Genomic DNA, 20,335 nt, shown 5'->3' with positions numbered 1-20,335 from the left:
TGTGTGTGTGTGTGTGTGTGTGTGTGTGTGTGTGTGTGTGTGTGTGTGTGTGTGTGTGTGTGTGTGTGTGTGTGTGTGCGCGCGTGTCTACCTGCTGCAGCATTACAGCCTGCTGCTGCTGGAGCAGGGCCTGGAGCTGCTGGGGGGAGAGAACCTGCTGCTGGAGGATCTGCTGCATCTGTTGCGGCGTGATCACCTGGGGACTCATCATGGCCACTGACACTGGAACCTGGACGGGAGGGATGAGAGAGGAAGGGGTGCAATGAGTTGACCAACAGGATCGGGTGCAAAGGAGAGGTAGAAAGGGTGAGAAAATTGAGAAAGGGGAGGAGATGAGGGTCAACAATTAAAGAATAGGAGTGAAATGAATGGAGGAGAAAGGAGAAAGTTGGAAAAATAGATCATTAGAAATGTGCATCAGGCCTACTGGCAGAGATCTACTGGGAGTGTGGTAATTGGTAACTGAGAGGTAGGGAGAGCAGGCCTCCCATGGCCGTGACGCTTGGCAGCCTAGAGGAGATGCTGAAGGACAGATGGGTGCTGTGCCTTTGTGTTGCTCGTCTTATTTTGCTCTGCCTCCACCCCGCTGGGAAAAGGACGAGATTTAAATAGACGTAGACCTTAATTAGCAGGACCCTTGAACTCCCCCCCCACTTCAGCGTGCCTATCAGCGCTGCTATTGTGAAACAGCGTGAAATGCACAACTCTATAAAGTTGATAGGAACTACACTGATGAAGTGGACACCTCAGCGGGATGTGGTGGGTTGTTGGGGGTTCACCCTAAGCTACTTTTAATGTTGGAAGAGAGCAAGTTATTTCACAAGACGCTTTCTGCAGTGAACATGTTTTACATCCTCACAAAATCAACCAAAAGCACAACTGTTTCTCGCTCTCTGCTGACGTGCCATTTTAAAAAATGGATGTCAAGGTGATAATCATTAAAATATGTGCTGTCAAAACTGCAGCCAAAACAAAACAAAGACACATATCCTGTATTTCCGCCAAATTCTTCTGAAAACGGCAGCGCAAGCGACTTCTGAGGCAGTAGATCAATGGGAAAAGGATATGTTTCTCGTCGCTCTTTGATTGTGCGCGCACTTTAACTGGAGAGTGTGGGCTAACGGTGATATTGTGGAGTGTCGACTCCTCGTGGCTGCTTAAAAATTTAACAACTTTTGGAGAGAGAAGATAATACTGTGCTAAAACTGTTTACTTTTCACTCGAGTAAATTATTTTATATCCAACACGGCAAAAACACACCAGTTGATTCACCTTGACTCATAATTGGACTGAAGTGAGTCAAATCTTTCCCTTCATGACCTTTAAAATGTAATGAAATCAGCTTGAACATTAAATACTTTGATTCCTCCAGCACTACGATGTACTAATATATCATTTTTAGATGCATCTTGTCAACAAAGATTCTTGACAGACAAGCTTTATGCGACTATAACACAATTAAAATATCAACATGTAGTAACACCTTCACGGATGCTAATTGCGACAGTCTCTTGCATGGAGCTGCCACGACAGTAGCCAGCCTATATGGTGTGTCAAGGGGCCAATAAGACATCCCTGTCCTCATCGCCAGCTAATCAAGCTGCCTTGATTACTTTCCATGCATGTCTCTCCTCCCTCGCTCCCTCTCTCTCTCTCTCTGTCAGGCCTTGACACGTCCTTGTTTAGCTCTCCTCTCCTCGACGCCAACCCCCCACCCCAGGTTTTCCCCCCTCTTTGATTAGCCGAGACATTTGCATGGTCACTACACATTTTTCATTTTAGAAGTCATTATGCATTAGTGGCTCCTGATCGCCCGCCTTGACTAATCCTGATGAACTGAAAATCACAGCTGAAGGTCAACTTCCAGCCGGCCCCGCTGCACATTCATATTCATATTCAAACAAATCCTGCCTCCATTGTTCATTAGGGTCTTAGAGAGAAGGGACTCCATCTAAGGTGGGAGAGGTGGAGGAGGAGGAGGAGGAGGAGGATGTTGTGGTACATCTCTTTTCTTCTCTGGACTCCTCTGTGCAAAGGGTGCAGGAAAGAAAACGCATTCACAATAAGCGAGGTGCCGAACAAAAGCCGTCAAAAGTTGCAAATTAAACAGTCCGTGTGTAATTATGCAAATGCTCTGCTTACACCTTCAATGTTATTAACCCTTAAAGGTACATTTGCTAGGTAAGTAATTACCCCCGCAGTCACTCCTGGTTTTGTGTTGGATGCCATGACAATAGGACGAGTGCAGCTGAGAAACAACATGAGTGATGCACTCATTAAGACTATTAATTGGATGCTGGCTCAAAGATGTTTTGGTTCACAAAAGGGATGCAGGCTTAGACATGTAGGATTTAACACAAATGTATGCGCATGAATATATAAAGTGGAATTAAATATAAATTCTACATTGCACTTCAAACGGTTTCCTTGTTGTGTAAGTGGGGGAAATACAAGCATTCATAGTCAGATACCTGTAAATGAATAATGCAGGATTTCCGCAACAAAACAAGACTTCAACAAAGAAAGTCTAAACAGCAAACAAACCAGGTTATGAAACTGGAAGTTCCTTTTACACTTTTGAGGCGTAATGCACGATAATCATCTTCATTTCACCGCTGCTCCAGACAAAAAGAGGGGAAGAAGAAGAAGGGAGAAAAGGCAGGAGGAAGAAAGAGAGGGGAGAAAAGGCACTGGCCCACGTCCATTGTGAAGTGCAGCACAATGCTAATTCCAGCATTTAACTGCATGCTTTTCTGCTTGACGTATCAGAGGCTCCAAGATGAAAGCAGATAAGTAATTGCTCTCCTGGTTCTTATTCTTCACTGACAACCCATAAATTTAATTTTACACACACGTTCATTTACATTTTCGAGTATATGACATGATAATTGCAGGAATATAACACCTCCATTTTGCAGGATACTGCACGAGGGCTTGATTGACGGGAGCGGTGAATTGAAAGGAACAGGAGGCTGAATTGCCTCTCCTAGAAATGATTTTGCCACGAAGGGATAAAATTAATGAGCATTTACTCGACGATGGCAGTGGCGTAAACATCCGCGCGCCGTGGATAGACTGGAGACGAGCCATGATATCCAATTGGGCTGTGCCTCTGTTTCTCTGTAATCCAAAAGGATATATTTCTAACACTGGCGCTCAAAAAATATTAATAGGATTTATTAAATTGTTGGAAATTAGCTGCAGCTGATGTGGCCACTGGGGACCTTAATAACAAAAAAGGTGCTTCTCCTGTTTTTAATAGAGAATTTGGACAGAAAGAGTAGTTTGAAAATTGCTTTTGAACAAGTCATTTGAATATAAGAGTCATGCTTATTTAATGGTGTCCACCATTTGAACCCCTATTTGTTTATGTCCCTTGACTTAAAGAGAGCCATGAGCTGTATTGACATGAACTTTGAAGCCATGTGCTTTACCCTCAAAGTTGGAGAGCAAAACAAAGGACCTTTAAATTGGCTTCTGATGTTAAAAACACCGGTGGGGCCCCTCACCAGAACAAGCGGATCATAACACCGCTCTTGTCACACCGGCAGCCTGTAACCAGCCTCTCCAATGCCTAGTGAAAGGTCAAGCTCTTCCACAGAGAGCTCAGGTATCTCTTCCAGGCAAAAAGCTGGCACCACAGTCTCTTGTTACGTTTGATTTAACTGGGCATCCTGGCATTAAATGCAGGACACTGCCATCTCCACTGTATGCTGGCTAACACAGCTGTGTGTAACTATCTGGACCGATGGACAAATGCACTTTCAGCAATTACGTCCACTCCACTGTGTGGCGCTTTATCTTTACAGTTTTTACGAGTGAACTCAAATCACCTAAAGGAGGAGATAAGTGCTGTATCAGAATTCAAACTTAAACAATTAAAGCAGTCCAGCAGAGAGGAATTCCTTTTATTCGATTTCTTTTCAAAAGGAGTAATGATCAGCGGTGATTAGATGTCGGCCATAAACATCGCTGGGGCAACGAACGCGGGGCGGTTATCAACGACAGAGGTTGTTCCTGTAGCACTGGGCAGGGGGCTGAGCTGCACTACAGACACTGCTCAGATAAAGGCAATGAGAAACGGAAAGGGTCCTAGTCGGTAATTACTGTGGATCCTTGGCAGGGAGAGTCACTGCTAATTAAGCCACTAGCTTCGTTTGACACACAGGAAGAGAGAGAGAGAAAGAAAGAAATGGGAGAAACTCCAACCGCCAACCCCCGTCTCCTTTTTCATCTCAATCTCCTGAGCATCCCAAGGGGGTCCCAAACTCAGACCCCCCCCCCCCCCCCCCCCGTAGCTTGTAGACTTCTGACCTCTCAACTCCCTCTCAGCTGACACTGCTCATTTACTAGCCAATTACTGCCAAATATGGCCACGCGATTATTGATAGCCGGGATTCTCCACTCAAGGACCACCAATGCTACGGGGCGGATGGCCTGGTGAGGACCTTGCTCTGAAGTTCAAGTGTGTTGACTGTGTATGCACTCACTCAAACGCATGTCGTGTTTTCAGCTTAGGGAGATCAATACTCCAGATTGTCAGGACTGAAGCTAAGTGGATTACTGAATGTTTTCCTAAATCAATTTCCATAGCTGTTTGGCAGCAGTGCATGGGAAGCGCAATTTATCATAACATAAAGACCCATCATGTAAAAAGCCTCTAATAAAAAGCCCGAGGAGATTGGGACGGGCTTAGTACAATTTCCATATTGATTTATCTCTACATGCAGATAGTCATTGATTAAGCCTCTCCAGTGTTGTGTACGCCCACTGTAGCTGTATCGCATCGCTCCGGCACATTGTTTGTGTCATTATTGGCACAAATTGTCGCACCTTTATCATTAAACTGGCACAATTCTCTCCTGACTGATGCCTCCCTGCAGGTGCACATATTTCAGGAGTAAATGGGAGTGACAGATAGAGGGGGAGAGAATAAAAAAAAGAGAAAGTGCAGAGAGTGGAGAGTGCTGAAATAGAAAGAAAGTAAGAGAGAGAGAGAGAGAGAGAGAGAGAGAGAGAGAGAGAGGTGGAGGGGGGTAGACACTTCCCTCTGATGTTGCAGGTAATATGGCCTCCACTGGATCAGCCTCTTCATCAGTGACACACAGTAAATTACAAGTGCTTCAAGCAGCTCAGTGAATTATAGTTCATCACTTGGAAAGGCTTTCCCCCCTCACCATCGGGGCCCAGGCGTATCAGATCTGCCGGTTAGGATCCAATTAACACCCTGGCCAGAATCATCTGATTGCATGTGTAAGGGCTGGTATAACTCGTTTATTGCACCCATGTATCTTCTGTCACAAGGTAAATTTGTTGCTGCTACATCAAAGGTCTGAGCTACTTTTTTTTTTTCTTTGCTATCCTTCCCTCCCTCTCACTTTCTCTTGATCCCCCCGCCAAACTCAGCTACCTCGCCTTGGGGTTGCATTTCAACTTCTTTTGCATCACAATGATGAACCTGCTCTGTCCTCGCAATTTAGCAATCTTGTCCTGTAGGTGTTGTAAATGCAGGGGGGGAGAAAAAAGAGAGGTGGGGTGGGAGATGGGGAGTGTATAAAAAAAAATCTTGTTTTCTGGTTACAAAAGCAGTAACCAAGGGTGTTTGACTTAAAATGTGCTGACGTTTTTTTTCTCTTTCTCTCAGAGTCAACAGAAGTTTTCCTCATGAATAACATAATATTTTCCCCCTTCGTAGTGATAATTTTTCTCTATTTTCAGATCCAACCAGAGGGGATGCAGCGGAAAGATATATTCATAAATGTAAATGTGAACTACCATCCTTTAGCCACGCGCGCTGGAGTCAGCTAACCTATACACAAGCCTAGCGTCGCAGCCCTTTTCCTTTGAATCTCTGTGTGTGTGTGTGTGTGTGTGTGTGTGTGTGTGTGTGAGTTCCGGATGAAAGCCAATAAGCAGATGAGTGCTGCTATCGAGGTGATATTGGCTCAGTGGTGAAAGTTTGGACCTGACCTTTAAGAGTGTGACACTTCCAAGGATGGCCCAGTGCCCAAAACCAATCTGACTGAGCCCGGGAAAGGAAGCTGCAGAGTTTACAGAAAACAGGGCTTAAACCAACATCTCTCCCGATCCGTACACCGACCATAAAACCTTAAATATTTTCATTCATACTTAGACAGGAGCGTTGCACAGATGGGACTGAGGTTATTAGTCTTGTAAAAAGGGGTATTCACAGCTTGATAGTGTGAAAGGGGGCACAGTTACTCTGATGTAAGCTCTCAGGTTTTCAGCTGTTAAGAATTGGACATTCACTATTGGGATACACCCACGAGACAGAGTTAGGGGGTCATTATAGCTGTTTTATATGTGCCCAGAGGTGGTGGCTGTGTTGCAACAGGAGTTGAATGTTGATTAATGTGTCGATTACTTTCTTCATTAATCGATCAGTTGTTTGGTCTATAAAATTACACGAAATGGCGAAAAATGTCAACGATGGTTTCCTGAAGCCTAAAATTACGTCCTCAAATATCTTGTTTTGTCCACAATCCAAAGATATTCACTTTTTTATGTTATTTTATGTTAAAGAAGTAAAGAAATGAGAACAATTCACATTTTAGAAGCCGGAATCAGAGAATTTTGACCTTTTCTCTTAAAAGATTACTGCAATGGATTCATTTAATAGTTGACAACTAATCTCAGCTCCATTACAGTTGATTTTGTGGGGTTTCTAGTGAATCTTGAGCCATTCTTTCAAACATGGAGCACTGAAACTTGCTCCCCCACCATGTGTTAAGCTGCTTTAAGCCCTGCTCTGCCCTGTTCTTTATCAATAATGATCAATAGAGCCACTAACTAACAAGACTTGCACAAAGTCACTTCTGGCACCGTGAAAAACTTTAAGTAACTGTCATTGCTCTTGTGTTTGTGTATGAGTGCACGCTGTGTGAAGATGCTTTATGCACGTGTGTGTGCGAGCGAAACAACTGTCACATTCGTAGGCCACTGTAATCCTCTCCGCCTCTCCTTGTCCGCGTTTCTTTATTTGTATTCCAAATGTCAGTGTATAAATGCCTTTCGGAGGGGGTGTGGGGGTTATATTGCCACGGAGAGGAAGGAGAGCATGGGGAAAAAGGAGCAGAGGAGAACAGAGCATAGACGAGAGGGTGTTTGTGTGCCTTGGGAGAGCCGTGTAAGCAGCATGGCGGCGGCTGGGGGGATTTACAGGGAGAAATAGGTGTTTATTGAGTGCTCCCGTGGGCTTACTGTGTAATAATAGACCTGTCACATTACGCAAATGTGGAGAAGAAGCAGCTTGTGTGTGTGTTTGTATGTGTTTGTGGGACTGTTTTTTTTTTTAGTTTTTTTTTTAACATGTGTGCGTGCGTGCATGTGAATGCCAGAGCTGCCTGCCTCCACATCATCAACTACTGAGAAGCAGCGATGAGCGAGCGGATAGAATTAGTCAGGCGAGAGCCTTTAGCCGCTAATACGCGTAATTAAAACTGCAAGCTGAGGCACTTGGATGCTTGTGTACTAAATAATTTACATGCCATGATCTATGGATCATTTCCCGCTCTTAAATACCAAAGATGGGAGAACAAGAGGGTAAAAGACTGGCAGAGGATTTATCAGTATCTCTACTATAAGCAGGATGTCATGGTAATATTAATCCTTTTTCCCCACTTTCTACTGCGCTAATCATACAAGGGGATCAATGCGCCTCATTCCTCCGGTGGAAAACATGCAGCTTGATTGCCATTGACGCTTATCAAGCTAACAAAATACTGCACTATAGCACCCACTGTGGCCTCATAATCCAGGTAAATAATGCAGCTTTATTGGGTAAACTCCCTCAAGACAAGAATGAAATAATCTGGTGCTGATAAAAAAGGAATAAATAGAACAATAACAAGAGCAAAACAAGGCCTTTAATCATGAGTTGCTGCTGCTTTGATATTTGCACAATAGGAGTATTACAGCTAAAATGTCATTTGAAATGAGTGGATTCAAGGGCACACAGCAGCACATTCCACCTGTAGAAATGATCTTGAACCACAATGCACTGTCTGAGGGCCTGTTTGTGCAAGTGTGCATCACTGCCACGACTCTCTGCTTGGAGACTTTTTGGAACAAAGAGGTGAGGCTGTTAATAAAAGCTGGATCAACAGATGGATTAGCAGGGAGCTGAGGACGGGCCCGATTTGCAGGCCCCTCCGATTCAGATTGATTCATATCGCCAACGCGAGGCAAGGATGGAGTAAGCAAATGTAAATATTCAATATTTACCATCTGCTGGTGTTATTAGAGGCAGGGGCTCGGACATGGGCTGACGGTTATCATGCAGCCACACTGCTCTCATTCAATATTGTTCTTCCTGCCATGTATGTATTGTACTTGGTGACTCTGCAGGTATTTGTAGATCAGGAACCCATTTGTTTGAATCCATTCGCTTTGGCATACAGGACCCCAAATAGAAGAAGTGCAATGGCGTTATTTCCCCTCACAGCTTAATAAACAAAAACACCCTTTAAAATCATGTTTTTAATACGGATGCCATTGTGTGGGAATATATACTGAAGATATTAACACTCTTGATGAGGTTGAGTTGAATTATTTAAATGCAAAAGCATGACTGAGTCTTCGCCAACCTTATCTCTTCGCCAGTGCGTAATTAGGTACACAGGGGTGTGACTCCAATTGAAGGTGTCGCCATTGTTAGACTCTGTGAAAATATCAACGGGTGAGGTTAACGCCAATTTCCCTGACATTAATGAAATGCACAGAGCTCCTAATGAGGTAAACCATTGCTCCTTGATAGTACTTATTAGCCGAGTGGAGGGCACAAACTCCCCACACTTCAATTTCAAACCGCTAAAAATAAATTAAATGAAAAAAAAAAATACTAATAATAAAAACAGGGAGCAGATGTCAAGGGGCCTTACATAATTCAAGAGAGAAAAAACCTAACTAACTGTCTTGTTGACTTAAGCGAGCAGAAGGGAAAGAGTGCGAGAAAATCTTAACACCAGGAAGAAAGGGGATTGAAAGCAATGTGTTAATGTGTAAATATGTGTGAGTGTGTGTGTGTGTGTGTGTGTGAGTTTGGTGTCGGCGTGCAACTGTTCCTGTATGTGTGTGACCTTTTCCAAATCACTGACAACAGAAATAGACAGCTCCACGAATCAATAAGGCAAATTAGCGTTGAAGAGTAGAAATGACAGGCAGTTAAAATTAGCTGTCTTTGTAACCTACTTCTCAGGCAGATGTGTCTTTCAAATGATAACTAACCTCTGCATCGTCTTGTGGATGCAGTGTAGCAAAGCGTACAGGTCAAAGGGTTTGTCAGCCCACCATCTGATCTTTGGATATGCTTCAAGTGACCAGTTTGATGGACAGTATGCGTAAAATGTTTTTTAAAGCCTCCCTGACAATTTTACTGTATACTAGTGAAGATACAGCGATTCAGCAATACTTGATTCACTGCAACAATCATCTACGATAAATCACAATGTCTCTGTGCCTGAAGAAGAAAAAAATAACCCACTGTCATCATCTAAAGGTACAATTCAGTTTATAGAAAATTAAACCATGAGGAGTTAAGACCACCTGCATGTTTTAATATAAATATCAATATTTGGCACCAGTGTATTGATAATGTATAGCAAGAGGAAGCAATACAATGTTTTGTCCCGTCCCTGCTTGAAAATATACAGAAGACCTCTATGGATCAAACTTTGCTCTCTCATATCTGCCTCTGTTGTGTTTTTCTTGTGTCCGTGTGACGCTTAGCCTCCAGGGGACCTGCTCTTGTCCAGCTTTAGGATTCCAACGGCAGGCCCGAGGATTGCGTTGGCAAATCAAACACACTTGTGGAACAGAGGAAATCTTCTTTTCGGAGGAGCATGTATTATGGATGGACTTAAGAGATTAGACGGGGAGCTGCTTTACCTGCAGTGGACGCTGCTTGTCCTGGCTCTTTGGAGATTTCAGGCCACTGCCTGGCTGCTGCAAGAGTAATTGCCTCGCTGCTTGTAGGGCCTGGGAAGAAAGGAGCACAAGACAAAAGGGCGGTGTGTAAAAAAGGAAGGAAGAAAAAGGTAAAGAGACAGTGAAAATAAACTATTAGATTCCCCGCAGCTGACAGCAGATATTATTCTAATTTTCAGGGACAATGTCTGACTGAAAAACCCTGTCGAATATCAGCTGGTATTTTGTGCATTCTGACATGGTTAACACTGCGTTGGAGATACGTTTTAGTAACAATTCAGCGAGCTGTGATCAAGGATAAATACAGTTTGTCTAGAGCACCCATGAAGAAGAGGGTGGAGGGGGTGGTGCGGCAGGAAAAAAAAGGCAGAGCGTCAGTAGAATTGACCTGTCTAGTGTGTGCTCAACTGAAATACCCACTTCTCTCGGCAAATTACCGCCACATTTGCATATTCATAATATCAATTTGAAGTAGAGGCAGCACCATGTGAAGTGTCCCTGGGAGCTGTAATTAAAGTTGACAAAATCAACATCAGATTACATTTAGAGTGAATTAACTAGCAGCACAGGTTTTACACTATGTATTACGGGTTGCTTATGAGCAGCGTGATACATAGACAGAAAAACAGACTGATAAATGGAGAAAGAGAGACCTTTTCCTGCCTGATGAAATTAGTTCACGGCTGTTTACACATGAAAATTTGGAAAAAATCATATTTGTGACTTGTAAAAATTCGTCAACATCTTTTTAATTTGTTTGCCCGACACGGAGACGATAAGAATCGGAGAGGCTGGGATGTGGCGTAATTTATTTCTCTAGGGTTTGATGGGATTACAGATCCCCTCCCGCCCGGCTCTGCGCGCTGAACGTGTGTGACGAGCGGAGCTACGGCTTCACAGGTACGGTGGCAGCTGGGCGAGCAGCTTCACTCTGATTCTTCAAGAGCAGATGGATGAAAGACTCTGGCAGAAAAGAACACTGTGCACAGCTGCTACTACTGCTGCTGCTGCTGCTCCACACTGTCGTATATACCTTGTATTCTTCAGGCCCATGAGCATCAAGTGGGAGAAAAAAAAAAAACACGTATGCGTGCACACACACACACACACAAACACAACACAACAACTTCACAGGTGTTTCTGTTTTTGATGAAAAAAGAAGAGGACGAGTAGGAGGAGAAGCAAGAAATAATACCAAAAAAAAAAAAAAAAAATTCTCAGATGGAGAGTGACACTTCCTCAGGAATCAGGGGTGCTCATTTTATTTTCTGGTGCTTGCCAGTATCCATGACAACAGCTGCCTTGACAGGGCGTGCATATGGCGCAGCTCTGCCAGCTGGTGGGAACAATGTTTGAACAAGTACATTGAGATCCTGAGCAAACAAGAGGAGAAGACGGGAGAGAGAGAGAGAGAGAGAGAGAGAGAAAGAGAGAGAGGGATAGCAGAAAAAAAAAAAAAAAAGAAGTTGCCATGTCTTAACCCCTCAGGGAACGCAGCCACCCCCTGATCAATTATGAAAAGACAGAGCAGGAGAGGGTGGGGGTGGGGGGTGCTTTCTGTCTGTCTGGGTGCTCAGGAGGAGCCAGGCTTTCTGAACTCGAGTAAACAAACACATTACACTGGCACTGGGTCCTAACTGCATTGATCCGTCTCCTTGGTAAGAGGAGCCTAGTCGCCACCGCTTTATGTGTGTGTGAATGTGTGTGTGTGTAATGTGACATTTGTAAGCTGAGCCATTGCCTCTCTCAAGAACACACACACACACACACATATACACATTAAAAAAGTTGCCCGTAGCCCTATCTTAAGTAGACATCAACACAGGAGGTCGACGATATGGCCTTAAAATAATGCGTCGTGATACACAATATATATTTCTATATTATGAAATCTCCTCAGAAACACTTCATAAATGCTAGGACTAGGCGACAAAATGAAATATTACAATGTTTTTGACCAAACACCTCGATATCGATATCATACAGTAGAAGAAGAACAGTCTGGTCAGTTCAGAAAATAACATTACTTTACTGTAATGCAGCCTCTCAAACCAGGGAAAAAACAACACCAATGCCATCACAATATCAAAAACACTATTTATTTTCATTATTCAAGCCTTAATCAACACCTTCCCATGCAGCTCTGTCCCTCAAACTGGATGAGGAAATCAAACAATTGCTTGACTTCCTTTTACTGAAGGCAAAAAGACAAAACAAATTCCTTGAATGCGGCCAATCACTTTGCTAATTAAAACACGGGGCCTAATTAATCTCACCACGATTGGTGAATCAAAGTAATTATAAGGTTTATTGAGTCCTGCACACAGTAGTTAGAGGGAAGGCTGCTTGATGAGTGCAACCCGACGTAGCTGTCAGGAGGAAATGTTTATCCGTGTGTGAATCAATAATGACTCGCTGTGTTATATCCAAAGTCAAGAGAGCCACTCGATATTTTACACGCGGGCCAGGAGCACAAAGAAAGAGATGTTTTTAAAGGCACTTCCAATATCGATGCCAGGTAAATATGGAGAGAGGTGTGGGTATGAGAGGTGATGCAGAGAGATCAACTACACCTGGCTTATTAGAAGAGAAGTCTGCTCCCACTGCATAAAAAGTGCTTCTCCAAACATAACACAGACCCCTATCAACACTGGCCAAACTTTTCCAGAGTGGTTTTGTCGTGTCTGAAACTGTCTGTCACCTCTCCCTTGGAAGTGGGGTTAGACACTTTTTGAAAGAGTCTGTGTGTGGAAGGTAGGGGAGAAAAAAACTAAAAAAAACAAAAGTCCTGTCCCCCTCGCTTTCACTGGCTCTGAGTATTCAGCCATTACAGTAAAAAGCACCAATTTGTGCCACCTACTTCCCACTCCACAGAGATGGCAAGCAGAAGCCCATCTCCGAGCACAAAAAAGCACAAAATGCCAAGGAAAGTCATCAAAAGTTTGCTGGAGAGCTGCTGGAGGGGACAAAAACGCAGACGAGTGCAGACGCACCGTCTATTTAACCTGGGTTGCTATGCAAGAAAAAATGACATCCCCAGTCTATTAATGCACACATTGTATAAACAGCACAATGTGACACATTCTTCAGAATGAGCGAGCGAGCCAGACAGACAGAGAGAGAGAAAGAGCCAGACCCGGCTATATAAATAACAAGGCACTCAGAGGCATATTTGATGTTGATATCCATCACTGAGGTTGGAAAAGAGGAAAAAAACAAGAGGAGGGAAAATAACACACAGAGCAACCAAGACCGCGACATGGGGATCCTTATGAAAATAAGATTCAGCCCAAATGGATCTGCTGTAATTGGTTTCAGATAGTGAGGTCAGGAGAAAGGCGATACAGGCAACTATTATGCGAAACGGACTGAGAAACAAGAATGTTTACACAGGCATTCCTCCGCTACATTAATAGGCATGCAGAGATCGCTGGAGAGGGAGAAAAGGAGAGAGTGAGGAGAGACTGACAGAGAGAGGGAAGTGAAGAAAAAAAACACATCAGCCATCCATTCATCCCCTCCCCTCCCACTATCCTCCACTCTCACAGCCCCAGTGTTTAGACTCCATACAGAACGGGGTAATAAGGAACACCTATCACAATGCACCTTTGTAAGGAGCATGCAAAGATCTTAAACAAGCATGAAATACATTAGCAGGCCCTGCAATACTGGGCCAAACCATTACAAATCTCCAGATTGCTTATTGTGTGTGGTGGATGGAGGGGAGGGGGGAAGAAATAAGCCATCCACTAAGAATGTCACTCTTTCAAATCCACCTGGAGACTGCACGATATGCAGCCATGACATTGGAATTGATATATCTGAGGGGCTGTGACATTGTGTTTGGACAGTGCAGATCACTTCCTGGCTCAGGTCACGCTGGGGGGTTGTTTTTATTAGGGGATATAGCAGATATTGGAATGATGACACAGGTATGAAATAAAGTTGCCCTCAACAGGTGAGTCCTCGCAGCGCTGTGGCCTCTGCAGGATGTTCCAGAAAGTAGCTGTAAACACGGCGTATCAATCGTTGATCAATAAGAAATGGCTTGCATCACGATAGCACAGCCTTGCTGTGGTGTGCTGCAGAACAGATGTTTTGTGTGTATGCATGTGTGTGTTTGTTGTAGGGACTAAAGGGCTGCTGTTCAACGCTAGGCTGTCGGCCAGAACAACTCCAGTCATGCTGACAGCTTTGACAACTCCCACACACACGCACAGCACCACCAGGCTTATCTATCTTCGCTTCCAGGAAACACAGAAGGAGGAGGGAAGGGGAGAAAAAAAAAAAAAAAGAGGCAAAAAAGAAAAAGTGTGACACTTTATCAAGCCGGAGAGAGTTGCATGCCACGGAAAACAAGGCACAAACAGTTTAAGCTGAACAAACAAACATGGCTGATTGGACTGAGGCTGCCGGCCCGCTGGCGGGGGAGATATGCGCTGACACTCCACACCAAAATATTTACACCCTATCTTCTTATATAAGTGGATTCGGGGCAGATGGATGGATGGATACGGATTTGGAGGGGCTGGCTGGAGAGGATAGACAAATGAGAAGAAGAAGGGGGAGAAGGATAAGATGCCCCATGCAATGTCTGAATACAAAAGTGGGGCCTGAGTTTGTGAAAACAAGCAAAGTGTGACCAGGGAACGTTGTCGGGAGGCCCTAAACAGTCTTGGCGCAGGAAGAGAACGGATGCAGCTGGGTGGTGTTGAGATTACAGAGCGTCCTGAAAACAGAGGTTCAGTTGATACAGTTTGTGTCTATTAGAGCTCCATGTCGTTCTATCAGAGGTGCTGGCGAAGTAAAGGGCAACAATGTATGAGTCTTTGAGCTCACTCACTTGTAAATTAATGCAGCTACCACAATTTCTTAGAATCGGGTCAATGCTTGATGTGTGTTGGCTTCTGTGGTTGCCATTGATCTCATTCACCTTAAGTAACTCGGCCAGTAGAGAGTAGAAAGACTCCTATCCGTTTTCTAAAGGTCAGAACTGGCGATGACGCGCCAGTGCCTCGACAATGGCTCCAGATTCAGTTCCCTTATCGCCTCCACAAAGCTCACACAGAGCACAATACACACCTGGCTTCAGTCACCTCTGCCTGGTTGAGAATTTGTAAAGGAAATACAAAGTAAGAACTTCTTTTTTACTGCAGAAGGAATACAAATAACTACATGCAAATGTTGAAAAGGCTGTTGCAACTTGACAGGATTGGATTTTTTTGCCCTAAGATGTACTACCAAAACACAATCAGGCTGAAAAATGAGTGCATTACAGAGCATAGGGTTAGGGATCTCAAAATGGGGGGAAAAGATTGCAATTTACATGATAGATTGTGGTTGCTATTAAGTCAATTGTGATGTTATTTTTCGGCCTTCTGACAAGTGTATAAATCAGTCATGGTGGATGCTTCCCAGGTTCCCTCCATACTGCCCAAAATGTGGATCATCTGGCTCAAATAACTGCAGGAATGGTGGCAGGCTGGCCACCAAAATGTCTCCCAAATTCCCTACAGAAACCTATAAGGTGCATTCATGAGAAACTAGAGAGGAAGAAAGAATGGAGAAAAAGCAAATTTGGAAAGTGTGTAGGAGTAATGAGCATTTTAATGTATGACTCAATAAATCAACAGTGTGCAGTGAACAAGGGAGGGAGCGAGAGGTCCATGGAGAATCTGCCTGGGCCTCAGGATGGAGGTAAAGCCATCCAGCAGAACAATGGGCTTCTGTGTCCTACTCTGTTATCTCTATCTCAGGATTTTTTTAGCTACTTCAGCTTCCTCTGCCGCTACATATAAAGCACATCATCTAAAAAAAGTGGATAATAAGTCGGTATTGATCACTTGCACTCTTAAACTCCTCTCTACCTCTTCACTGCACTTTGAATTCAACTCTTTTCTCTCTCTCTCTCTCCACTCCCTCCCCCGCTCATATCACATTATTCATTTCTTCCCTTCATCTTTCTGTCTTTCTCCCCCCCACCTCTCTCCCACGTCTCTCACCCCTTGTTTATTGATTCTCTAGATTAAGAATTCCTAGGGTGGAGGATTGTAACACACAAGCATCAAATTATTTTTGGGGTGTGCTTATTTGCCTTTCCCTTGCATCTATTTGGCCTGTGTCTGTAGACAATTATGCCTACCCAGCCCCAGACTCAGGTGCTAATAATGAAGGACAAATAGAATCATATGTGTAAACTTCCCCCACTGATGAAAATTTATATTAACTTTCTGCCACAGTAAACAGAGCTGCATAGCTACACCCTCCCGGGAGGATTGACGAGATGAATTTGCTCACTCCTACCCCAGGAAGAAAAGCTTGTATAGGAGGTAAGAGGTGGAGGGGCTCGAGGTGTCAAGCTCCATTGTGTAACCTCACACTTATTTTTCCACTAACGAAGACAAAACATGGGTCTGCTTTGCCCATCACAGATAAAGTGTGTGTTTATAACTGTAAGAGAGAGGTGAAGAGAGCATATGTGCCGATACGCGACTGCTGAGACGTTTGGAGGCCTGCGCCAGCAATAACAAAGCCGCCATTCACTGCAGCCGCTAACATCCACCTCTTGCTGTTATCACCATGGATATTCTGTGCAAATATAATAATATATCTGTTGTAGTGAGTGGGGATAATTGTTTTCAGCTACCTTCAAGCTGAACTGAGCATAGTGGAAAAAATGCATTTGGACTATTTTCATCAGGTTTTAGAGTTTGATTTACATGCTAGGTTCTTGCTCTCTGCAGCCATTCTCCTGTCCATTGTCTTCCTCTTTTATGAAATTCAATTTGCCCCACAATGCTCCTTTTTTCCCCACTCTCTCCCTCTCTGCTGTTGGCTCTAGCAAAGTCTTTACTTTGACCTGGGCTGTACGTTTAGATAAGGTGACAGCAGGCCCATTCAGCAGCGCGCTTTATCTACTGCTGCTCTTAGGGAAGTCCTTTAGAGCCAGACAACTGAGCACTGCCACAATATACTATCACAAAGAGGACAGAGAGGAAGAAAAACAGAGAGACACACAGAGAGAAGAGGTATTTGTGTGGGAGTCTGTGTGGGAGTCTGTGTGTGTGTGTGTGTGTGTGTGTGTGTCTGAGGTGGACAGTGTGTGTGTGTGTGCGAGGTCAAGTGTTCTCATTGCAAAAGCAAAGCTGGCATGAAGTATGAGTGTTCAACTGTGCAGGCCCCCCGACCGACCCTGCAGACACACAAAAAACACAAATACACACATTCTCTCTCCATTACCACACTCTTTCTCTGTCCTGAAGCGCTTGATTTCCTCTTCAGGTGATTATGATCCCACTCCTTCTCGCAGTTCCAGGCGAGTGGAGGTCACACAGCTGGATGAATACCTGATATGAAATGTTGCTTTCAGGGCCAGCCATAGTTCATTTGGAAAAAAGGGGCTGAGCCCAGTGGAAAGACTGGAATCGTGGCCTCAATCACTTAAAAATACTGTGCATATTATCTGAACAAGCTTGATATTATAACACTACACGTGAACCTTATGCCTACTGGTGCTGTTCAGTGAGCTAGAACACAGCTGTATTCCAGCACAAACAGGGTTTTCTCATCATTCCTGTCAGACTCTCAGACGCAGAATGAAGTTGTTTTTTACGCCGCTTGTGTCTGTCTTTGTTGACAAGGCCTTATTTAGACGCTTCGACTCCAAAAACATGGCCAGAGGCGACTAGTGATCCGACTGTGGCACCAGAGAAACAAGCAGCGCAGCGGAAGAGCTCGTTTTGTGCAGGATGCCAATACTGATAGATGCTGTTGAGAATGTGCTGACAAGCACTGTACATAGGAGACACGCGCGCAAACAAAAGCACTGGGGCTACAGTGGTAAATAAAAGGTTGCTGCATCCTAGGAATGTAAACTGCATTTAAGTAAAAAGGCATACACAGCATGTACACAGAGTATATACACTCAAGAACACAAAACAATGATTATGGAAAACAGGAAATCAACTGAGTGCCAACCAAAACTGTCTAAAAAAAAAGGGGCTGCTGTCACATATTCTGTGTGTGCATGTGCAGACATAAACCTGTGTGCCTACTTAGTGCATGCGTGTGTCTTGGGGGCTCTGCTGTTGCAGGTCAATAGTATGAGTGTCTGTCTGTCTCGTCCTGCACAGCTCAGGTTAAGTGCTGAGTCTAAGTGTTCTGGGGTCGATGCGAGGGCACCCTGACCTTAGCTGTGAATGACCTCACCTTACCCACTGCATGGCTAACCTTGAGTCTGTCCTGTAGCTCTAGTGACACAAACTTAACACAACATAATAATAGATACTGTAAACAACAAACATTTCAGTGTGTTCATTTTTCTGCAACAATTTGTCGATTGACATAAAGAAAGCCATTTTTTTAAGCAAGCTTGTCAAACATTTGCTGGTTCCAGCTTCTTAAATGTAAGGATTTGCTGCTTATTTTGTGATTTATGACAGTAAATGAAAAGTATTTTGGGTTTTGGACTATTTGATAGGACAAAGGAAGCAATTTGAAGAATAAAACTTTGCACTTTGGACAGAAATTGTAATTTTCTGACATTTAACAGTAAAAATAATTGGGAGATTGAAAGAGAGAGTTACTTTAAGCTCATACATACATACATACATACTTCAATAATTGTTTATATATTAAGATATGTTCGGCTTTAAATAGTCAATGGCTTCATTGAGTATGCGGACAGACTTTTAATGTCCATTACATAGTTTAAACAAGTTTATGTGACTACTTTGTCTTGCCATTACCCCCGTCACCTCAGTGAGGACTGCTCTCCATTGAGGGTGATGTATCCTTCAATGAATGCCATACTCGCCCCAAAGATCAACTCAATAAATAGCCACTACATCTACTAGTGGAAGGGCAATGGATCACATTCACCGCCATCCCTCCTCTCCTCTCTCAGTCTCTTTACTTATGTAACACCTATCTTCTACCGCGCTCCTCCTCCTCTTTCTTCCCTCCACTCTGCATTGTACCTCGGTAGTTGTCTTGTGAATATTCCAATTACAGCGATGTGTGTTTGACCTTTAAATGTCCTGTAGAAGATATAGTTATCTGCCTTCCACTCTGACACCCAGCGTCTATCAATCAGTGTTGCACCCCCAACCACCACCACCACATTCACCAGAAGCAGCTGCAAGACTGGTGAAATATGTGTGCACATATGTGTGTGTGTGTGGGAAGTGAGAACGAGATGGAGAGAGGGAGTTATCATGGGCACAGACTGTGACTGGGGTAAGGTAAGCAAAGAGGCTTGGAGAGTCCCAGTGATAACAATGTAAAAATGCATAAGGTTTGTGTGTGAATACATGAATGCGCAGCACATACACACACAGAGAAAGAGAGAAAGATGTTAAACATTTTTTTCTCTTTAATCTTCCACCAGCCTGACTGAGCCTTCCTTCCATAAACAAAGCCTTTTTCCAACTGCATCCTATATCACGCTTCTAAGAACAAGCAAGCGTGAGCAGAGTCATATTTCTTTAGTCTCATTCTTATTCCCCGCCCTTTTCCAAAGGGCTAATCTACATCTTTCATTGAATCAAGAATGGAAATTCACAAGAAATGCTTCTTTTTCAATTTCATGCTGAAGTAGCTCAAGTTAGTGGATGTAATTTCTCCTAACAAGAAAATTTATCACTCCGTCGCACACTTAGTCCGGCTATGTAGGCTGCAGTTTTTTTTTTTTTATTTCTTGGGCTTTGATAAATGTGCCAAAAGCATGATCACTCCCTTCATAGCTCTCAATACAAGGGCAGAACAATTACAGTGGTTATTAAAAAAATAAAACCTCTGGCTGAAATTTGTATGAAAGATAAATGACATATCATTTAGGACTGTGAAGGCATTACAAAATTAAGTCTGGACTAAGCCAAGAGGGGGGTGGGGGTCGCTTTACACATACTGTAGGGACCTCAACTTCTGAGTGTGGGAATTATGTCATGGTGCAGACACAAGCTGGTTGGCACACTGCTAACACAAAGACTGTGGAGATGGAGGGAAAAGAAAAACAGCTTTCAGAGGGATTCTCTCTTCACACATTTGAAGGAGTATTTCCTCTCCGAGACTAAAATTCCGGGAGAGACTAACGATGCACAAAACTCATGCAAATCCATTTGAAGTTTTGTGCAAATTATGATTATCGGGTTCACACCGAATTGGATGATGAAGTCCAAACAGGTGAGAAGGAATGCATGAAGAATAGTATCGCTGAAACAATACCACGCATGGCCAAGCCACCGGGCTAATGTATATTTATCATGTAAACTTCTGATAAATGCATATGCAGAAACAATCAAATCTCCGGGTTTCAATTGGAAGATTTTGCGCCCACGGACTCAAGCGTGAAACCAATATCAGCTTAGTGTCTAGTCAAGCTTGAAGTGCT

The 20,335-nt window shown here is 43.6% G+C and overlaps 1 protein-coding gene across 2 annotated transcripts in view; it reads right to left on the bottom strand.

Moving 5' to 3' along the window:
* foxp2 (forkhead box P2) overlaps positions 1-20,335 on the bottom strand; it is a 96,127-nt gene that overhangs the window by 36,098 nt on the left and 39,694 nt on the right. For both annotated transcript variants that reach the window (XM_073480739.1, XM_073480740.1), the window contains exons 3-4: positions 9,907-9,996; positions 92-229 (exon numbers count right to left, since the gene is read on the bottom strand). In XM_073480739.1, the coding sequence (XP_073336840.1) occupies positions 92-229; positions 9,907-9,996 (228 nt within the window). The remainder of the gene's footprint in view (positions 1-91; positions 230-9,906; positions 9,997-20,335) is intronic.

Source organism: Pagrus major, chromosome 14 (genome assembly GCF_040436345.1).
Source record: "Pagrus major chromosome 14, Pma_NU_1.0".
In the NCBI taxonomy this organism is placed as follows: Eukaryota; Metazoa; Chordata; class Actinopteri; order Spariformes; family Sparidae; genus Pagrus; species Pagrus major.
This window is presented reverse-complemented; position numbering and strand designations above follow the sequence as displayed.